We start from the raw sequence: 23,785 nt of genomic DNA on the forward strand, positions 1-23,785 counted from the left end.
TTAACTATTTCAAACTTTTGAATATTTCCTACTTTGAAATTCTTCATGATAAGAATCGTGTGTATTTTTTGAATGTTACAATTGATCCTGTTCGTAGGCTTCTGGGTCAACCCTCTTAGAATTGATCAGTTAGCTTAGCTACTACCATTATTATAAAAACTAATAAACTGATGACCCTTTTATGTTGTGACAATTGAAATTTAATCAATCAAAATTTAACAAAACAGGTGATTAAAGGAGAAGAAATTGATTATCTATTGGATTTTGGAGAATTCATTGTATATTTCGTAGGTATTTTAGAATGCGGTAGACAGGTACTACCTCCAATTGCACGAGGATTAATGTTCTGATGGAGCGGTTTCTTAAGTGCCTGGATAGAAGTATTTACCGAATCAATGAGCGCATCTACTTGGTGTGATTGTTCATTTATACGACGATCCAGCAGCTGTAAATTTTCTCTCATCTTTATATCACGATTACGAGCTTTGGCTATGGCTGTATACATTTGATCAAACATTTTATTGTCCACATTAGGATGACTCGAATTTTGCTTTTTTCTGCCAGACATTTCTTTTTAATGAATTTCTTTAAAATATTTTCATTAAAAAGTTTTCAAAATAAATGGAATTTATTAAAATTGGTTTTTTGATTACGTTACTAAGTAAATTAATAAATAAATAATTTTTCAAAAGGGAAATAGTTTATTAAATGAAATTTAATTTATTTAAGCCACATGATTTTTATAACTCTAGTAATAAAATTAATAAAAAGCAAAAGTATAGATGTATAAAAATAAAAATAAAGGTAGTATTAGAAAATCCGTAAAAGAGAGGTTTATGGAATTGGCTCACAGTTTTTTAAAATGATTTTTACCTGAAAAAAAGGTATTAAATAAACGTTTTTTTTGTAACTCTATTATTTTGAAAACTTTTTAATGAAACTAAAAAACATTACGTTACGTTACATTACGTTTGAGTACTATCAAAGAAGTGACTTCTACTTTAAGAGAAAATTCTTTCACAGATAAGATTTCTCACATTTTTTTCAAAAATGTCTGTAACGGTGCTCTTTAATAGTAAATAATAAATATAATAAACCAAAATTCCTGACAAAGTGTCATTTCCCCAAGGGTGACGGTAGGAACTACTTCATGATTTCATCTTTTCCAGAATTTTTTTTATTATTTAATAGTGACCGTTAATCAGATTTTGTTGCCGTTATGTTAGAAGAATAAAGCAATAAGGTGAAATAAAGAACAAAGAGAAAAATTTTTTCGCCTAAAAGAAAGAAAACAATGTCTCATTTTATGATCAATACTTAAACAATTATCTGGATTGAGTTAAAATATTGTATACTGGATATACAGAGTCATTTATCCTAAAATCGATGAATCTTCTAATAATAAAACGTCAATTGCAGTTAAATGAAACGGTATAGAGTATGTTTCCTAGATTGCATAATCATATCAAAAATTGCTTTATTAGCGGCATCATTAATAGGATGAGGCTTCACTTACATCACTCTTGTAATGTATTATGAATTTAATATCATTACATAATATGTATTTTATTTATCTATTTATTTATTTATTACATGCATAATGATAATTTACCATATATTTAGAGTTCATTTACAAAAACTTGTAAATTTAGAAACTGAACAAAAACAAATTCCCATAAATTTATTAAAAGAAAAAATAAAATAAAATTTAAATAATTTAGAAACCAAAAATATAAATAGTTAGAGAACTTTACTTAAGTTATAAATCTGCATCTGCATTGGAATTAATGTTAAATTTAGTTCTTCTGAGGATTACGATGGAGTGTATATGATGCAAAGTGAGATAGCCGATTATGGAGGACGCATACAGTTGTGCTTATTGTTCTAAAATCCATTACCATTTGACGGGCCTAACTTCTTACCATATACTGTAAATCCAGTGCCAAAGGTGTGCAGATCACAGCTGCAGTAGATAAATGGTGAGCCTATCTTTTTCAGTATGCACTTTTCTTCCCATCTCCTCGATGCAGCTGGATCCACTCTATATCTGTCAAAACTCTACGTATTGATCTTGAAGCATATGCAGTCCTCTAAGTTTATAGTGACAAAACATTCCAAAATCATAGTTTAATATTAGAGGAGTAGGTTGACCATAGCAATAGTTAGAAGATGGTGCTGCAAACGATCCCAGGTGATGTTTGTTAGAAATCCGCAACTGGTGAGCACTTGTGGTGAGCTTGATTTTGCCAGTAGGTTCGCCCAACTAAGCTCAATTAAGTTGCACATATCAACTATCTCTGCCGGTTCTAAGTGTTTCGAGAGTATTTTGGATGTCATTGTAAGTGTTGCCTGGGACACCCGCCAGGACGTCATTACTTTAGTAGGATTAGATCAATATACTCTTGTTTAAGAGTTCTATATTTTCTAAACGATTAATTTTAGAATTTTTTCAGGAAAGATACTTCTTATATATTATAATTACCAATTATATTTTATAAATTTATCAGTTTCTCTGACTCTAACTTTACAAAGTATTAATTTGCAAAGTTTCGATTGTTTCTGTTTAAAACTTTGCGAATCCAAAAAAAAAAAGAAGTTATTTTTTAACAAATTTTAATTCTAATTGACTGAACCTCTTACCATTTTATGTACTCCAATGGTTCTGTGGTAATATAAATAAATAGTAATAACAATTTAACTGAATCTTTTCTAAATCAGCAAAATAGGGAGTCTATGCAGTAGTAGAATATAACAAACCACTATGTAGTTTAGACTGGAATAAATACATAATGGATGACCAAGATTGAACTTTACATTTACATAAAATATTTAACACTGTCTCGATAGAGCAATTTGCTTTATTTAACAATATTTTAACGGTTTCTCTAAATAATACGCACCTAGACAAAGAAATAAAAAGATAATCAAAACTCTTAAAGCATTATTTGTTTCCCTTTCGAATGTAAATGTAAATATTTTAGATTTTTTTACATTCTAAGATTCTAATTATGATATTTTTTGTTTCATGAGGCTTATTCCTTTCTACTCTACTTACACAGTCAAAATTTTAATTAAATAATTAAGGATTATAATTAGTGAAAGACTCTGGTTATGACAAAAAAAATTAGCTACAATGGCCTTCTAACCCACATTCAATTTACAGGTTGTAATTTACAAGGATAGTAAATATAAGAAAATATTTCTCTTACATCTCAACACTGTTTTTTACTTTTCAAAATTAGACTATAATAATACAGAAATTTGAAGAATGGTCGTTTTTTTTGTTGCTATTTTGGTATAATATGGGATCTTGCAATTGGGCAAGAAAAACTGGAAGTGGGTGAATTGTGTGTGGCAACGGTAAAAGCTTTTTAGTTACTCACTGACTAGCGCAGGGTGTGCACAATACGATTTAGGACGCTCTGAATTATTGCTGACGGACTTCCACAGAAAAAAAATGAATATATCAAAGGAAGTGTAGCAGATTTGCTACAAATAAAAGCTTATAAATATTTATTAGATAGCCAAAATTAGAAATTAAGAGAACTGACAAGGTGTAAATTACAATATACAAAATAAATATGACCAATTTAAATTTTAATGAACTAACACCTCAGCTACATCCTATTATATTTGAAACTTTAGAAAATTGGACTATGATGAAATTTCCACAAAGAAATCAAACATTGAAATGGAGCTTACCTATTTCTAACTTATCTGAAAGGAATTCCTCCGATTATTATGTAGAATTCCATAAATGCTCCAATGCTTCATTATTATGTAGTGCGAATATTTCAACAACAATATATCCAAAATATTTCCATTTATATCCAATAGAACAATGGAAGATGCACAGGTTTTTTACTGAAGAATATTTGAAATTAGTGAACACACATTGGTTTGAATATCCACCTCCAAATAAACAAATACACTATATTTTTGCAGCTGTCTACTTTCTGGTCATGTTGGTTGGTGTTTCAGGCAATTTACTGGTTATATTCATGATTTTAAGGTGAGTGGTTTTATAATAATTTCATTACAAAAATTAAAATTTTTTATTTTGAATCTCTCCGCAAGTTCATGTTTCATCAAAACTAAGGTTCTCATAACTTTCTGTTCGTACAGAATTACTAAATTATAAATATCGTATACCTGATATACACTATTAAATATAAGGTATAAATGTTGATAATAGTTACAACATACCTGATTGGGTCTATTTTTTTTTTTTTTAAGAATCACCCACCGACTTCTTTTCTATCTTGTACACAAGAACATAAACTCATTAAAAAATTATTTTTCCAGAAAATGATTCAAATAATCAAAAATCTGTTTTGTAACTGTACTTCTGCTTGACTGATTTCTTAATCTGAGATTCTATCAAGCAAATTTATTTACTTTTTATCGGTGACTGTGTCCTATATTTAAATGCCTAAATATTGTGAAGATTACACTACCCTACTTTCCATTGAAGTGGCATTTTATTTGTGTTTATGTAAGTGTTACGCATTTATGTATTATTGAAAATATTAACAATACGTGTACCTGAAAAGCAAATAGATAAAATACAGTATAAAGCCTTGAGGACTTGCCTGGGTGCTCTTGGTTCTACTCCAACTAATGCACTCCTGTTAGAAGCTAGGGAACAACCCTTGTCAATTAGAAGGAAGTTATTGGCTTCACGATTCATTATTGAAAGATTGCATATCACAAGGCAACATTGTATGCAAAAGATCAGCAGAATTATTACTAGAGTGCTAACGGAAAAATTTTGGCACAAAAAGAAGGTCCCAATCCTATTGGAACAATTCAGCAAACTATCGAAGTTTTCATTACAAATAAAACATTATAATTTACTTCCGATTTTTAGTTTCGATATCCACTGCCAGATGGACAATCTAAAAAATATCCATATAGATTTCTTTCATTACAAGGAATGCCTACCGAATTCTGCCAACAATACATTGCTTATAGATAGATTACAGCACATCTTCCCCAATGCAAATCAAATCTTTACAGACGGCGCTAAGAGTCAGGAGGGAGTCGGATGTGCAGTATATGATGCACAAATAAAAACGACATTGCAGTTGAAACTAAATAAGTACGCATCCATCTTCACTGCTGAATTATTTGCCATTTACTCTAGTGTACACTATGTTCAAACAATAGACCAACCTCTCGTTTTGATTATCAGACAGTAAAAGCGTCCTACAAAAACTCCTTAACAAAAACTTACAGTTTTAAAAGTTAAGTATAAGGGTTGATTAAACGCCAAAAGGTACACAAATCAGCAGTTCCCAACATTTCATTAATACTTCATTGATATAATTTAAGTAATTTTACTGCATTAACTTTTCCTTCACATTTTTTAGAATTTATTAGATGTCACAGACCCTTATGCTGGCCATTTTCGTCTACAAAATATTTACTCAAGTAGCACACCATTTAACTTAGATTGACTGTAATATCTATTTATCTATAATAATCAAACTATTAATCACAGGTGAAAAAGAAAACGTTAGAAACGTTATTGGTTTAAGTTCATTCTTCGATTAAAGTAATTGTTATTTTATGTTGTAGCCAAACGTTTGTAATAATAAGTAATAAATAATCTGGCTTTATCGCAAATAATATAGTTTTCTTCAATTACATTCTCAATCTAGGTGTTCTTCCCACAATGTTATATATATGTAATATAAAATAAAGAAAATAAAGATATGCATATTTTTAGGACAGCTAATTATTCCTGTATTTTACCATAAGTAAAATTAGGGGGACTAAATTAAATTACAATTGAGAAATGAGTAAATATTGTTGAATAATCTACTTGTTATTAAATGTATGTTATTTGTGCTCACGAATATTTCGGTAAGACGAATTTAAGACTGAAATATTGTTTTGAATCCTCCGTGATTGAAATTTAAAAAGTGGCCGACTCTAACTTTGTTTTTTTCTACTTTAACATGCATGTATATGTGACTACTCAGAATAATTCATCACTCATTTTATCATAATTATAATAAAAAAATATTATGAATGAACTGGCCAGCATAAGGGTCTGTGACATCTAATAAATTCTAAAAAATGTGAAGGAAAAGTTAATGCAGTAAAATTACTTAAATTATATCAATGAAGTATTAATGAAATGTTGGGAACTGCTGATTTGTGTACCTTTTGGCGTTTAATCAACCCTTATACTTAACTTTTAAAACTGTAAGTTTTTGTTAAGGAGATTTTTGTAACTTTTGGATAGATTTTCCTTTTTATCTATTTGCAAAGTTACGTCTGCTTTACAGATTTTTTAAAATTTGGAATAAGCTATTCTATCATTATAACCTGATAAGGTGTTAAATCGGAACCGTAACTACCACTGGAGAGATCTTTTTAAAGAATGATTATAGTTGCGGTCCCCAAACCATCCTCAATAACCATTTTTTTGAGAAAGCGTTTTGAATAAAATAGGAAGGTATTTGTACGTAAATAGCAAAATTAAACTGCGATTTCAGTACTTCCTTTTAAGAGGAGCAAGAAAAATAAACTGCGATTACAGTACTTCTCCCTAAAAGGCAAAGATTTTGAATCGAACGACAATTCATTGATGTAAATCGGTTCACTCATTGATAATTTTAACGATTGCAGTACTTCCTCTTAGTAGGTGTAAGAGCATGATGGCACTTCACAGCCACGTAGAGGAGCTTTAATCACTTTATTTGAGCTAAATTTTATCAAAATCGGACTAAGCTTTGTAGAAATATTGGTAATAATAGTTTTAGAAAGAGCCTTATTTGGGTGGGGCGAACTCCCCTCCTTATGAGGCATAGCGTCGAGACTTTTAAAGTACAAATCTGTACAAAATTTCGATTCGAATGACACTTCATTCATGAAAATCGGTTCACGTGTCGATAATTTGAAACGATTGCTATACTTCCCCTTAACAAGTGTAAGAGCAGATCGTCGCTTTATTGTTAGGTAGGGGAGCCCTAACCCTATCATCCTACCAAATTTTATCAAAATCGGGCCAAGATTTACAGAGTAATTAGTAATAATAATTTTGGAGGGGGCCTTACATAAAGGGGGCTAACTCCTCTCCCATTCGATGTACAGGGCCGAGACCCCCAAAAGGCACATCTACATAAAATTCCGAATCGAATGACACCTCATTCATGAAAATCGGTTCACGCGTTTAGGCGCTACGTTGTTTACAAAAAAGGTAACAAGAACAACAACAACAACAACAACAAGAACAAGAACAAGAACATTTTTTGAAAAAGCCGTTTTTGCTCATTTTCGGCAACTTTTTTCTCGAAACCTATTGGATCTGGGTGGTTGCAAAAAATCTACAGTTATAAAGGAGGATTTGCCCTATATTATAAAGAAAATTTGGGAATTTTATCTTTTATAGAAAAATAGAAAAAAATTGTCAAAGTTCGGTGTTTTTCAACGTTACACTTTTTCGTGCAGTTTTTGATGGTCAACCCTTATACAACTGTCCTACCGGACAGTTTTAATTAAAAAGTCCGGGAAGTAAAGCTTCGCCACTCATCTTGGAGACCAGTTCACCTACAGAATAATATTTTAAATAAAAATAGATCGGTACATCTAATCTGGATTAAAGATCATATGAGACTAGAAGGAAATGAAATAGTGGATAAATTGGCAAAAGAAGCTATTTCATTGCAATATGTACCCAACTCCTTGCAAAACTCAGATATAAAGAATTACGCAAAAATGATGAGTTACTGTGAATGGCAAAGGGAATACTAACTGTCTAAACGATCCAAGGGGCAATTTTATGCAGCCATACACAACCAAGCATACCCAAAGCACCTTGGTTCAACAAGTACAGCAGGCAATTCTACACCATCACATAGAGGTTAAGATTTAACCATAATTATTCACCACATCATCTAGATAGAATTGGCATAGAGATCAACCCAAACTGTTCATGCTCAGCAGATACCATGGCTGACAGCAATTACTTAATACTAGACTGCAGTAAACATGGTAAGGGGAGAGACCGATTGTGGGAGGCAGTCCTTAGGTCGGGAGGTCCCCAACCCTCCAATTTGCACAATATATTATCTCAGGACGATGGAAACATATATACCCAAATTTACAATTACATAAAATATAATGATATATATATATATATATATATATATATGTTGTGAGAAGAATGAGATTTGATGGGAACATTGATGATTGGTGAATTTAATATATGCATCTGGCTGATCCGCTGGGCACGAGAGGCCAAAAAAAAAAAAAAATCCCAAAAAGCAAGTGTTTTAGGGTCATCTGACCTTAAATATTATTTAAAAAAATACCACTGAGCTGTAAACCACAGTGAATGCTCTTTGGATTTTAACGAAATCTTCGTTTAACATTAGTTCTATTCTGTTCTAAATCTGGCTTTACGGCACCATTATATGATCAAAGTACGCCTCAATAAATGGTTTCAGTTTATCTAGTTTCGTAATATTTTCCTTGCGGTCGATTATTTCTTACTCACTTAAGTAACTGGTTTTCCTCAAATTTGAATCAAATTAACAGTTATTTAAATAATTACTGGTCCTTTCGTTTGAAAAGTGTTTTAAATGTAGGGTATTCCGGATGTCCTCTACTTTCAATCTGTCTTAAACAATTTCAAGCATAAAAAAATGATGTATCTTAAATAAATTAGGGAACATCATTTGTTTCAGCTATAACAAATGATTTATTGTTAATTCCTCTACTTTTTCGTCGTAATAAGAAAAAAAAATTGTCAATAAAGATTAATCAATATCTGTCGCTACTGTTTGAACGAATCCCTTAATGGTAAAAACAATTTTGAGAAATGATGCTACTATAGTCTTTTTAAGGACGAAAAGGTTACTGAATTGTGAAAGCACTAATGTGACAGTTTTCACGATCCACTATATTTTACTATTTGCTGATTATTATATCGTGATGATCTTTCATTTCATCAGAGGAAGATGCTTTAACCTAATTTTTGTACTTTAAATGGTGATTAGTAAATCAACAGGGATTTCGTATCAAAATGTGTATGCGATGCTGGGTTTCAGTTACTGGATACGGTGAGCCTCGATATTACAAAAAAAGGTTGAATAGTAATTAGGTTCTTAGAATTGGGGAGGACGAGATCATCCAGCTGTTGTGAAATGCATTCACCTTACTTCGCAAGAATAAGTAGTAGTTCCTCGAGTTAGAGATGTGCTTATAGAAATGACTTCAGAAATTATTCAGAGAAACTTACTTTAAACATTGTGCTCGTACAAGCCAAATAACTTGGTCTTGCCAATAATAAAGAATGTGATTTGAAGAAGCCTTAGAACAAATGTCAAATGTTCATCTTCTAAATAGTGAACAGTGAGCTGAAGTTAGCATACAGAAGGACAAATCAACAATCTTTCTAACTCTCTGCACTTAAGTGTTAAATGTAACATTAATGGTAGCCAGGTAATACGGTTGACGGTGTGTAACGACTTGAACTGAGCGCAATGATCTGCATATTTGCGTAATGCAGCTGTAAGAAACTCTAGACGCAGCCTCAGGTGTAGAAATTAATGATTCACAGCACATAGTTAAATCTCACGCACGGTTTTCTGCATTCTGTTATTAATTATTGTTTCAAAAATTAAATTTTTTATGTTCTTTCAAACAAAACTTGACAATATCTGACAAAATAAGATTTTGAATGAGAAAAATCATTCCCATAAATGGCATGTTTCTGTAAAAATTGCCTGTTGAATATGTCACGCGAGCACATCATTTATAAGAAATGGAGAAACCGTTCACTTGATCACTCGTTTTCTGCAGTGTCGCCTTAAATTGTGACTAGAAAAAGTGTTAACAATGTTGAGCATAGACGTAGAAAAAGTACCTTAAGTTCAGTTTCCCTAAGAAAATGGCTTGCAACGTTCAGATATCTGTATTGCATATGAATTGCCTTATATATTCCCTTTGTAACAAAAATTCAAAAAATGTTTCGGTTAACTTGTTTGGCCAAAAATTACTAATTTAAACATGTTGAAAAATCAACAACTTTCTCTGACCGCCATTTATGTAATAAATTTACTTGAAAGTTACAATTGACACTAAAAAGTATTTCGCTTCAAAGTTACCTTTAATGTCACTTTAAAGGTACTAGTTCCAAAAAAAAAAAAAAAAAAATACATATATTTAGTGAAACGACATTTTCCGTCTAAGTTTCATCAAATTTGAAATTTTGGTAACATATTAAATCCTTATTTACATTTAGTGGTGATTAGTCTACAAATCACACCAAAATAGAACTTTCAAAGCAACTCCAATCATTAACCCTCGCCTGGAAATAACATTCGAATTATCACAGAAATATGTTGCAAACAGAAGTTGTAGAACTACATTTGGGCAAGCAGAAAAAATTTAAAGAAAACAGTTTGAGCCATTTTTGGGAAAGTCGCAACAAACTATAAAATTGATTATGTAATGGTGTCACCTTCGATAGGCTGTTACTGTCCAAATGCTTTTTGTCAGATCAGATGATGGCAGCTGAACTGTACATCAATTTTGAACCACCTGCAATTTCTGAGATATGTTTTACACACACTCCACCCACATACAGACAGGCCAATTCGTTAAAAATACTTTCTTTTTTTGACTTAGGAGATCTTAAAAGGAGATTTCCGATTAAAACAGAAATTTTATCACGCTCGCTTGATTTAACATAGTAACAGATAAAAAATGCTCAAAGAGGAAAACATCTTACAGGGTTTAAAATTACGTTTCAAACACTGCTACTCTTTTTAATCTTCTTCCAAGAGCTGGGGTGGATCAGTATAAAGGAAAGAACTTCGGCTTTTGTTTTCCTCCGGATTAAAGTACGCTGGGAATAATACTTAAAAAATAAGTTTAATAATGGCAATATTTCCCAATATTAGCTATATTTTGCAATTTAATAAAAAGTTTTTAAAAAGAAGAAGGAAAAAATGCTTTGGTATAATGATGGATAAAATAAGGGTAATAATGATGGCACTGTAGGAAGTGCTTTTTTTGTTTGCCTAGTACTTAGTTCACCTTATCCTTTAATATTAAGTAATTCTAAAAGATCATCTGCAGTTAATAATATCTTTTTCTTTTTTGTTTTTTAATAATAGTATACGTTTTATTGCCACCACACCGGCCAAATGAATTCTATTTTTATATTTGCTTCTTTACAATACAAATAATTTCCAACCATAATTTATCCTAAAATTTTGACATTTTTATTTTTAGTTTCAGAACATTGAGAACTTCTTCAAATATTTTAATACTAAATCTAGCTGTGAGTGATTTTTTAATGGTGGCTAAAATGCCGGTGTTCATATACAACAGTTTTTATTTTGGGCCAGTGTTAGGAGAAATGGGTAAGTAAAATTCTACCCAACATTTATTTCAATATTCATCACCGCTTAAAAAATTTAAAATAAAAGAGGTCATTGGCGCCCGGAGCCTTTTTCATTTCAATGTCAACCTCCCAAACAAAATTCTTTCGCTACAGACAACTGTCCAACACCAAACGGTGAGCTGCAAGAAGCTCCTAGAAATGGAAAATCTAAGGGCCGACAACTAGATTCGATCTCCGGTATCTCCGCGAGCAAATTCAAGAGCACTAATCACTTCTCTTTCATCAGTATGTTAAGACGGTTGCAAAATACTTAAAAGGTAGAAGAAACATGTAAAAGATGAGTTTTTTTTTTCTTCTTTAAGTTAGACTTACCGTAAACACCAAAAAACATACCGCCTCACAAATAAGTTCGAAAGCAAAACAGCTTTGGAACTAGCCATTTATTTTTATGCAAGAAAAGACATGATGAGCAACATATTTTATGGCGGAATATTCTGTAAATCTGATGAATGATTCGAAAATCAATAGGAGCCTAGATTTTGAAATTTTTATCCAAAAAAGCTCTGCTCACTCTTTATATTCTACCGAAGCTGCACGTGTCAATCATTGCCAGCAGTACTTCCGGCTAATAGATGCATTTCCATAAAATACGAGTCAAAATTTGTTCGTCTGCGAACTTTTAACATATGTATAAAACAACCATCACGTAAATTAAAAAAAAAAATCGTGGGCATATAATTGAAATGTTTAAAACAATGTAAGTAAATATTGTATTTAAATTGATGAAATTACTTATAACTCTTAAATTCTGTACAGGTTGCCACTTTTATGGATTTATTGGAGGTTTGAGTGGCACGGCATCCATACTGACTCTGGCAGCAATAGCAATGGACAGATATCTTGGAATAGCGCATCCGCTAAACTTCAATCAAGGGCGTGCAAAGAAGAGAACTATTGTTTGGATCACATTTATTTGGGTTTATTCCATCACTTTCGCTTCAATACCATTATCTCACATTGGAGTCAAAACTTATGTTCCAGAAGGGTTTTTGACTAGTTGTTCATTTGATTATTTAAGTACTGATATCCAGAACCGCTGTTTTATTTTCATTTACTTCGTTGCAGCTTGGTGTTTACCACTGTTGGTAATTATAACCAGTTATGTAGGTATCTGTAGAGAAGTTTTACGGGTTAGTCTAATCAGAAAAGGTCAGGAAAGAGAGCAACGAAAACGAGAAGCTAAATTGTCCGCAATATTGGCATTAGCCACTTTCTTGTGGTTTCTATCGTGGACACCATATGCCGCTGTTGCACTGCTAGGTATATTTGGCTATAAAAATCATATTACACAACTGGCTTCCATGATACCAGCATTGTTCTGTAAAACAGCTGCATGCGTAAACCCATTTATCTACGGCTTAAATCACCCTCGTCTTCGACAACAACTTTTAAAATTATGTTGTAAAAAACGTTACAATTTGGAGAAAACTCATTTTTCACGATCTTGGAGAAACACTTCGTGCTCGTTTAAACTGAAGGAACAGAGTTTATGCAATGTTAGTCAATCTCGGTTAAGAAGAACTTCAACTGTGGCCAGCGAGCCATCCGAACATAGTACACATTTCATGTAACAAAATGTGTACTTAAGTGGGATCTGAGGTGCGGGTGGGCAGGTCCCGAAGCCAGGCATTAAAAAATCTTGTAAATAAACAGCGACAGTTGAGGCGAGCTGCCAACCATTTACTTTAATCTGCGGTCCTGATGTACATATAATTCAAAAAGTTAAAATGGGTCGTTAAAATTTTGAGTGAAAAATTGGCACCATCAGAGATGTGAATTTCCAAGTGTGCCCCTCCCCAGTTTTCGCGATCTTCTTACCTCCTAGGCAGTTCAAATATGTTTATGGTAAAGTAAATGCAATCACTAGTTAACTGATTTCTTAATAAAATCTGCATGTCTAAATAGAATAAAAAAATACTTTGATTTTTCGAATTGAAAAAGTTTTTATTGTAGGAGCGCTTCAGTCCCAGTTGCAATTCAATCTAGTTGGATTCCAAGATTACAATTTAGATAACAGTAGCCTTTTAATAGAAAACTAATTTTAATATAATTACGGATTGGCTTAAGAATCAAAAGACACGGAGAAAGTTCGCATTGTTGTATATTATTTTAATAATTTAAAGAAGACAAAGTAATGATCTAGCTAATTTAATTTGGACAATCCTTGTCGTGGAAGTGAAATATATGGAACACCAGAAACTCAGTACAGAAGGAAAAAACCTTTAAAATATTAATTTACCAAAAATAGATTAAAATAGGAGCTATAGGTCTGACTGCACGTTATCAGAACCAATTAAATTAGTTGTTACCTGATTAATCAATTATGCACTAATTTTCTGTGAGAACCTCTGGCATAATGGTTATATCGTGCAATGATGAGAGTAAACTACTCTCTTCGTGCCCAAATTTCTCCCATTATTTCTGTGAATAGGTTGGAGACTCGAAGAGGTAGCAAGGACTAATGCTTGGAAATAGGTTACAAGTTTAGGATGCCCGCTAACTAAATTTCAGTGAGAGGGTGCGGTCCCTGTGCTGACTATGATAGCGGAGTGAGAAAATGGTCACCTATATCTTGCATTGCAATTGCTAATTTGCGAAATGAGACTACTGAAATGTGGGAAACCAAAGGAGACAATACACGAAAACGAGCACTGGGGAATGCACATTCCTTGACAAAAGAAGGATTCACCTATTAGGGCTATTCGAGTTCAGGACAATAAGCTTCTTTTGGAAGCTGTCCAATAAGGTTTCTTTTAGGAATATGTTTAAATAGTTTAGTGGAAATGTAAGACTTTCTTATTTGGCTGCTTTGTAGAGTTAGTGAGATTAGATTTATACCTTTGAACAGTGCAGGCTGTGTCTGAAACTGAAAGGTCTGAATAGATGTATCTCCAAGTACCTTGATGTTTTCACTTTTGTGGTGTCAACATGATCCCAGAGGAAATTTCAGGCTTTTACCTTTCTTCATCAGGTACATAACCTCTATCCTTGCTTTTAGTACAATGTTTCCCTCTTATTATGTAAGATGTTAAACTGAAGAAAAAAAATAATACTTGTTAAAAGAACTATAGCTATAGAATTTATTTGTAGTTCTATTATTTCATGGCTAGATCACAAGAAGTTATTCTAGTTTATTATTTTAAAAAAATTACTAAACAACTCTTATTAACATCCTTCTTCCAAACACACTGGATGTCCCATAATTGTGTAGTTACATGTATGAGGATAAAAGACAAAATAAAAAAATAATAAAAATAAAGAAAGTATAACGTCTTTCTTAGTACATGATCGAAAATTATTATTATTATTTTTTGCGTTTCAATTATTTCAGTTCTATAAAAAAAAAGAAGGTTAAATTATTTCATTCCATAAGGACTAGTAAATTTAGAGTAAAATTTTCTTTTGTTATAAATCTATTTTAATGGTTTTGTTCTTCTTTAGATATCCATCTTCATGCAAACCTATATTCTAGATAGAAAATGACAAAATGACTAATTTATTTTGTATTACAATATTTTTTGGTTAATAAATTTTCAGTTTTCGTTTCATCCAAAAAGTATGTAAAATTAATTAATTGATTTTTTGTTTTAGTAAAGTTTCACATATTTATACTAATTAAAAAACAGTTTCCATCCATCCAACAGTAAATAAATATCGCTGATTTTATAAATCGTTACTCACATGTTTCTTTCATCTTAAAAACAAAAAAGAATATCAAAGAACAGGCGAGCTACCACAGATAAAATCAGCGGAATTATCCAGCACTGTGGATCTACTATCCACATTTTCAACAGTAAATAAATAGTGACAATAATTATAACAGTAAAAAATAAAATAAAATAAAAGTTAAGTCATTATTACAAATCAATTGTATTTTTTTTCCTGTTGCCATAAAACCCCCATACAACTATTTTCAATTATAAGTTAAATAATTACATTGAATATGAGTACAATAATTTTAACAAAATGTACTGTTTTCTTTGAAAAAAATAAAATAAATAAATAAAAACAATAAACCAAAAGACAGTGCTCACATATTTTGGTATATGAATATGATTTTAAACTTATTTTTGCTCTGTAAGTACTTTAAAATACTCATTTTAACACAAATATATTGAATGAAATATTTGTGGCTTGTAAGAAACATTACAGGCAAGTTTTTCACAAATTCTCAGTTTTTTGGCTTGGGTTTTAGGGGGCTTGAATGAAAGTTGTTTCCATAATTATTTTGATAATAAAAATAATAATGACTGTAAATTATTTATAATCTTATTTTTCTCATGGTAGCCCCCACTACTTTGTAATGTGGAGAAACTGGTGGTAGATGCTTTTATATAGAGAAGCAATAAATTCCTGCACCTACAATCATTTGAAGAAAACAAAAAATTATAATCATAGTAAATAACTTGCTATTACAATTAATAAACAATAATCATAGGTACTTAGTCAGAAACAAAAGTCCACACTCAGAAATAGTCTACATACTTGAAAGCTACACAAAAAGAGTAGTTGGTTTTAATGTTCAAAGCAATGTTACTCCATATTGGGTCTCAATTGATACCGCCAATCTTTTCGGAATGAAGTGCATATTTTTTTTTTTGTGCTAGTTTATTGAGTGGTGAACCCACGGTGAACTTATACTTCACCTCCAAGAACCTTAGACGGGGTAAAGGTGGATAAGAAGAGCGCGGGACAAGTTTGGTGGAGGGTCGAATAGGAAAGTTACGTGCCCGTCAGTATGATAACTCAAGTCAGTTGTACTTCAAAACCTAGACAGCTCATACATAAAATATCAACCGTTAGACCATGCCGACTCCGTACCCATCTGTAGGGGAAATTAAAATAGACGGACTTGATTGGAGTCTTCCGTGCGACAAATATCCGCCGACATTCCTTCAATTTACCCCGTTCTTTAAAATAAATACGCAGATATTTGGGAGATATGAAGATATTTGTTTCTGACTTTATGTAAAGGGATTGGTCAACCTAAAATATAATGTAAATACCAATTTAGATAATTATTGTTTGTGCAGATAATGTAGTCTGCTAAGACCATGTTCGAATAAGTATTCTACAATGCTTAACAGAATATTCCAAACCCTAAATTTGTAAGCAGGAATTTTCTACACCAACTTTCAATAGCAAATAACGGCTGAAACTATTTGTTACAATAATCTTGGCACTTAAGCATCAACGATATGAGATATGCTTTCTTTTTAGGTGATGGCGATAGTGCGTTTCATGTGTAACTCTTCCTCCAAAAATAATGCTTAACTAACTAATTAACCAACTGGTGCTCCTGCTTTTTTCTAAATGTCACCTCCTATGTATTCCTAAATTCCCGAATTGGAAGATATTCTGTAGAAGGTAACTGTTAAGTGAATGTCATATTTTTTAGCGGTCGTTGTAGCATCTTCGCAGATTAAGAAGAACTTTTTTTAACATCCTCTTAATTAAAAATACATTTTATGCACGAGTTCTTGGACGAAAAGTGTCTTTCAAAAGTTGTTACATTGTAATTGAACTTTTATTGAACCGAACTAACATCATTTTTGTAAACATTTAAAGTTAAGAATACTTTGATATTTACAGTAAGATAAAGTTGTGTGGTTATTCTCACCAGACTTTTAAAGTATAAAAATTATTCGTACTCAATAATCAATAAATGAATAACTTTAGTCGTCAATTGAAATCACACAGTTTGTAATTTTCTATTAATAAAAATGTAACAAAAAACTACAGTAACTCATGATGAATGCAAACTGATATACAAAGCAGATAAATTGTTTATAGAATAAACACAACAAATTTTAAAGTGAAATATGAGATCTTTGTATAGTTCTTGCAATAAAATTAAAAATGTAACATTTGGAACATTATATCATCAAACTTCAAGATTAGCTTTGGCTTGCCCAAAGCTCTTGATTATACTATTCTTTCTTCAAAATGCCAATAATTTATACATACTTTGTTTTTACAACATTAAATCTAAGATCGAATGAAAAATAAAGTTATACAGATTTAGTAATATTCATTATAAAAAAAATCTCACTCATTTTCATCATTTATATCAATTGATTTAATTAAATAAAACAGTGTTTTTTCAAACGAAATTCATTTATTGAATTGTAATTTTTTCAAAGGAAGCTTTATAAAATAATAAAATAAACTAAAAAAATGATAAATTCAAAGTCTAAAATTAAAAAATATTTTGTTTATTACCAAGCACTCAGTCGATATATTGTGCCAGCCAACGGAAGCCCTCACCGTATCCTTGTCTTTTCAGTACAGAACACATAAAAAGTTCTAACGGACGACCTGACAGCTCACTCCTTGGTACTTTGGTCTGGGCGTAATTATATCATTAATTAGAGTTAAATAGATAAGAGATTAAATATTAATTCAAAGAAGTAAACATTCGATTAAAAAAAAAAAACTTACCTTCCCTGTAGTTTGTCCATATAAGTTGAAAAAATTTCTAAGATCATCTTCCGAAGCGGCACCTGGTAAATCTATCTTATTGCCCAAAACCAAAACTGGACAATTTATGAGCGATTCATCTGTTAAGAGTGCGTCAAGTTCAGCTTTACTCTCCGCTAGCCGTGATGTGTCGCAAGCGTCCACTAAGAACACTATAGCATCTACTGCAGGAAAATAGTCCTTCCATACTCGACGCGCTGTTCGAACAACATACAAAATAAAATGAAATAAATCAACAGATTAAATAAAAACAGATAAATTACACATATAACAGTTCTTTTTAAAATAAACCCAAAAAGAGGTTGTCACACACTTTAGATATGATTTTACATTTTTAAACTTATTTTTGTTCTGCAAGTACTTTTAAATACTCATTACAAAAACACAAATACATAATCTGAATAAATTATTTGTGAAATTAAGGAACTCATTTTTAAAAATGCCTCTGGACTGGAAAAGAAGAAGACAATTTGGTCCAGAAAGGTACCAAACAGTTAGAGTTCTACTACAGAATGACTTCACACCGCTAAGAGACAATAACTTAAAAAAACCTGTTCCGGACTTTCATATATCTTAAGTGACGAGCTCATTTTCACTGTTCATCTTAATGAAAAAATCACTGAGCTAAAGTTCAATCCAGCAGAATCAAAGAAAACAAAGTTTACTTGATGAATACAAAGAAAGAAATTGAATGAATTCACTTTGTCAAAACGAAGATCCAATAACTGAACATTACATTTGTTTTGGGAATAATAATTATCAACTTAGCGTTACATGCATTTATTCGCAATTTTAACATTTAACAAAAATCTATAACTTAATACATAAAAAATTAACTGTAAAAAACATAAGTTCACCTTGAGCGTGACCTCCAAGGTCAAATGTTGTGAATCTGATATTTCCAATAGAAAGTTCTTCTGACGCTGAAACACAAATTAAATCTTTTAAATTAAACACTTATCACAACTTTTTCTACGGTCTGCATTTTGGCAAGAACATAGAAACTCCAAATCAGACTATTTATTTTTTTGAGATTTTCTTTCTCGGGTTCATACTACATTACTTTTTTAACTTATCATGAATTATATAAAAAAAAGATGTGATTGAGCAATTATTATTATTAAAAGAAAAAGAAAATAGGTGCACCCATTTTCAAGGGAAAGATCTAATTATTTCTGTAAAATAGCATTTCTGGTAAACCCGTTTTCTACCAACTTAGAATTCAATGTTTTTAATGATAATTATGAATGAAATAATGGATACTTAGGTGGGTCAAACGGTAAACGAAATATACAAAATCTTTTTTCAGCTTTTACAATAATTAATGCAAACTTTTTTTCTACATGCTAATTTAGTGGTATCTTTTTGGGCTACATTTTTAATTATTCCAATTTCTTCTTATTTTGATACTATATATTGCTAAGTAAAAAAAGGAAATTTTAACTTGCATAGATTTCGCGTTAATGTTTACCTGAACCTCAAAATAATAATAATAATAATAATAATAATAATAATAATAATAATAATAAGTAACACGTCTCTTGGAGAAAGAGGAATTTTTATGGTAATTTTAGATTTCAATTGTTCATTTCTGAAAAAATCCAACCCACTAATTTACACACTTAAATAATAACTATGGACAGAAACATCATGCAAGCCTTACATAATCGCCTCACATAATAAAAGTCAACAATTCACAACAATTTAATAGGTGCTTCTAGTCCCAAATAAGATTTAAATAAAAAGTATAAAAAAAAAATTGCGTTTTCAAAAAGAATAAACAAACAAATAATATAAGAAATGTGGTTGGATCCGCATCCATCGATAATATCGTTAATTTTATCCGTTTTAGTACCCATATTTTTCATGTTTCTGACCGGTTTCAGATTTTGACCCATCTACAGTTTGGTGTAACAAAATTCGACTTCCATTCACTACATTTGCTTCCTGAGTGAGATATAGTTAGTGACAGAAAGTTGAAGTCAAATTCATTAAGCTTAACAGATAAATCAATCTCTGGTTCAGAAATATATATATAATCTCATAGAGATGTTATTTTTTAAAATTAAATTAAGATAGCACGGCTTAGATTTTAAGAAAACATTTTATACATAATAATTATTGTTTGTCTTATTACTATTATTATAAGAATGATTATCTTTTAAACAATTACACCTGATGTGCTACTTTTATTACAAAAACAAATTATTAAACGCAATTATATTATGCATATGAACATTCAAAGAATAATAACGTTTAAGAAAGATAAAATCATACTTTTTCTGATTAAAAAAAAATGTAAAATGGGGCTATTTTTTTAAAAATCACTTGAATGGTTTCAAGGCTAGAACCAGAATATGACTAAGCACTTATTAAGAATAAAACTTAAATGAAGAAAATAATACCTTGGCAGTTAGTCCAAGTACATATTATAAATACTAAGCTTATTTTAAAAAAAGAAATGAGAAATACATTTTATTAAGCCAATTAACGTGAAGTAATTTCGAAATTTAAAAAAAGGAGATAAAAAAACCTATCACGGGCGAACTGATATTTCTTTATCAACATTTTCTCAATAAATTAATAAGTTATTTCTTTATCAACATTTTTTTGTACAAATTAATAATTATTAAAGAAATATAAATTGTAAATTCCAATTCAATAAAACTTATTTTTCTTGCCATGACAATAAATATTGCTACTATAAATTTCAGTTTACACCATAAAAAAAATTATAATTATGTTTAACAGAACTTTAATACAATAATACCTGTGCCAGTTATACTTGAAACCATTTTTGGTATAAAACCTATATTAAGCTAATGCATTTTTTATTTTTATTCAAAAAGATTTTAGTTATAGTTTTAATGCTTTAAAGGGGAAGATTCACATTTTCCCAAATAATTGGATGTCGATTTTGATAAGAAAACTCTGTCAATTATAATTTGGAAATTCCAAAAAGACAATGGGCGACATGAATGCAAATTAGTACTATATCTTATTTGCGACGAGAGAAAAACAATTCAAGAGACAGTTGAATGTTGGCCAAATGTTCTGGATCGTTGGAACAATATTAAGAACAATTTTTTTTTTACACAGTCGATTTCCGATTTTTTAACTCTACTTTCTCTTACGAAGAAGTATTACATACTTCTTCGAATTTTCGATATACAGTTTTTAACGAAAATTCTGGTTTTCAGGACTATGGATGTGTATCTTCTCAAAGCAAAGACTAACTAAAAATCTGGAATCGCAGATGCTTTAAATCTGATATTATGTTTAAGGAATCAGGTTGACCAAAAACCGATTGATCGACAGTCAATTAACTGAACATATTTTTCATTTATTTATGATTTTCTCAAAACGGCTACGTTAAATTTCTTTGAATTTGGTTTACTAACTGCACATGTGTAGGTCTGAAACTTTTTTTTCCCCAAGGAAACTTCATTTTGGAACTCGCTTACCTCTAAAAAAAAAAGTAGAAAAGTATGAAGTGTGAAATATTAACTAAGATTAAATTATTGTTTAAGCTCAAAGTTAGTAAAAATATGCCGCTATCGGAAGTCAAATTATTGTGATTTCCCTTAAGGACTATAGTAAGATAGTCTGCTTTTTTCATTAGATCTAATTGTTCTGCATTTAAGAAATTATTGGAGCCATTCGACAGGAGAAACATATAGGACAATAATGACTTTTCTAAAAGACTAACAGACCATTTCAGAAAACAAATTTTTCTCATAATTAGATTCAACTATTCAACAGACCCAAATTATAGGTGTAAGGAAGTTTTTTACGTTGTTTTTTAAGTATTTTCGTAATATCGAAATCGGTAATTAGACTAATTCAAAGCAAAGGTTATTCCGAACTATACGTAGGTAAAAAGCTAAACATTTGTTTTTTTATTTCTTGCAAATGGTGAGTACAAATCATTTATGTTTGAAGTTAGTACTGTATAATCAAATAGTAGAACGGTTCGTTCAGATTATTTTTGTTACATTAGAAGGCTTAAAGCTGAGAACAATGTTCATTGCGGGGTTAAATATTACTGTCATTCAAAAAATAATAAAAATTGATTAAGATTGGCATTAAGATTATCACCGAAATTCAGCCATTGATTTTACACTTTTTCGCCAAAAACGATTTGGAGTATTTATCGTATAATAGAAATGATCAGTTTGCCCTTAACTTCGAATTAATAATTAAAATGAAAATAAAAATTAATTTTTCTCATAAACATCGTACAAAAAAAATTAGCAACCTTTTTTTTCTATTCATAGTACAATAGATATTTCAGAATCCTAGGAAGTTGCTGGCAATAATCCATTTCCTGGGAGTTGTAGAGTTATCAACTAAACCTTAGAATAGAAACAATTGGCAGTTGCTACTACTTTGAGTTAAAACGTAATTATTAGAACTGAAAGTAATGCTCAAAAGTTCTATAAACAAAAAGTATAAAAATTTCCCCCAAAAAAATGTAAAATTAGTAATATCCTTACTTGGGTGAAGGGTTGGAACATGCTGGGCCAACCTATCATCCTTTAATCTATGAAGCAAAGTGGTTTTACCAGCGTTATCAAGTCCAAGGAATAATAGTTTTCCCGATTTTTTCCATAATCCTGTAATGAAAATAACTATTAATTATCTACAAAAAAAAAGCAACGAGAAAGCAATTAAAGAGATAATAAAAATGTTGATAAATTCTTTTAAAATTAACAGGTACAGTAGGCGTAACCAATAAAAAATAGAATTCAGAAACTGTTGACTCACGATGCGTGCATCGAAATGAATCTAGCTTGTAAATTATTTTTTTTAAACCAAGGAGATCAAAATGCCTTTACTTCCCAATCCTTAAATACACAAAAATGTCATATACCGTCTTTAAAAACATTATAAAATACTTAAGCTTTACAGCAGATATTCAAATTAAAATGTAATTTCAGTTATTTTTACGCTTATTGACAATCTAAGTTATCAAATAAAACGTGCGTTTCATGTAAATGTTCTACGTGTAAAAAACCAACATAATAAATTACAAAAGAACACGTACATGAATCTTTTCTTTTATTTAATCACCGTTTATCTAAATAAAGCACAAGGAAATTTTGAAGCTTGTTTAAAATACATACTGATCAATAATTGCTTACCTAAATAGCCTAAAACGCCAGTAAACCAATCCCAGATGAACATATTTTCTAAAAGCAATAAAATGTTTTATTAAATTCTATATAAAGGATTTCATTAATTATGAAAACATATTAAGTTTACAACTGACGTGTACATGTAACCAAAAACAACTCAGAATTCCAAACTAAGTTGGATGATTAAATAAAAATATAATAAATATTTTTTAAATTTATGAGGATTAAATATGAAGAATAAGAAAATAATTAATAATTATAGAACTTCAAATGTCTTTGATTTTCTCGCGAATGAAAATAAAACGAGTTTAACAAAAATCTTAAAGCAGAGGTTAGAAATAAAAAAAATATCTATGGTAGTAAGAAATGTGAGGCCATCGGGTTGGAATTGCTTGAATTTATCTGAATTTAAATTTATACTTGATAATCTAAAACTGTTGGAAAATTTTCAACTATTGTCAAAAACTACAAAATGTAAATGTCACTAACATGACAGCACGGTTATAACAGTCATTTAAGAACCGAATAATATGCATAAATTTGGCAGCTAGGTTTATTTCAAATCAAGTTTGCTCATAAGTTCAAAATTCATTTAAACTTACATTTTGAATTAAGTTATTAATAAATAGAAAACTGAAACAACTAATGGAAGGAACTAAAACACACACAGTAAACCTCCACACAGCACAGGAAGAAACTAAAGGGATTCCAGATGGAGCAATGACGTCAGATCCCACCAAAG

General features: G+C 30.6%; 2 protein-coding genes across 5 annotated transcripts; one reads left to right on the forward strand and one right to left on the reverse strand.

Moving 5' to 3' along the window:
- Positions 1-748: 748 nt before the first annotated feature.
- LOC141451450 (opsin, ultraviolet-sensitive-like) lies at positions 749-15,454 on the forward strand. 3 transcript variants are annotated; one of them, XM_074122844.1, is made up of 5 exons: positions 749-884; positions 1,801-1,979; positions 3,838-4,012; positions 11,254-11,384; positions 12,182-15,454. In XM_074122844.1, exons 3-5 carry the CDS (start codon positions 3,849-3,851, stop codon positions 12,994-12,996), a joined length of 1,110 nt encoding a protein of 369 aa, XP_073978945.1. In that variant the 5' UTR covers positions 749-884; positions 1,801-1,979; positions 3,838-3,848; the 3' UTR covers positions 12,997-15,454. The 3 variants fall into 3 exon arrangements, with proteins under 3 accessions (XP_073978945.1, XP_073978946.1, XP_073978944.1); XM_074122845.1 differs by lacking the exon at positions 1,801-1,979 and having other exon boundaries at positions 759-884; XM_074122843.1 differs by lacking the exons at positions 749-884; positions 1,801-1,979 and having other exon boundaries at positions 3,412-4,012.
- Sar1 (Secretion-associated Ras-related 1) lies at positions 15,277-23,785 on the reverse strand. 2 transcript variants are annotated; one of them, XR_012456810.1, is made up of 7 exons: positions 23,646-23,785; positions 23,050-23,097; positions 22,402-22,521; positions 18,763-18,828; positions 17,867-18,102; positions 16,585-17,771; positions 15,277-16,525 (listed from the first exon to the last, which is right to left on the reverse strand). XR_012456810.1 is itself a non-coding variant. In XM_074122852.1 (7 exons), exons 2-6 carry the CDS (start codon positions 23,090-23,092, stop codon positions 17,655-17,657), a joined length of 582 nt encoding a protein of 193 aa, XP_073978953.1. In that variant the 5' UTR covers positions 23,093-23,097; positions 23,646-23,785; the 3' UTR covers positions 15,277-15,784; positions 17,648-17,654. The 2 variants fall into 2 exon arrangements, 1 of the variants encoding a protein (XP_073978953.1); XM_074122852.1 differs by having other exon boundaries at positions 15,277-15,784; positions 17,648-17,771.

This window comes from Rhodnius prolixus, unplaced genomic scaffold, assembly GCF_049639745.1.
Source record: "Rhodnius prolixus isolate KJV_2025 unplaced genomic scaffold, Rpr scaffold_8, whole genome shotgun sequence".
Classification (NCBI taxonomy): domain Eukaryota; kingdom Metazoa; phylum Arthropoda; class Insecta; order Hemiptera; family Reduviidae; genus Rhodnius; species Rhodnius prolixus.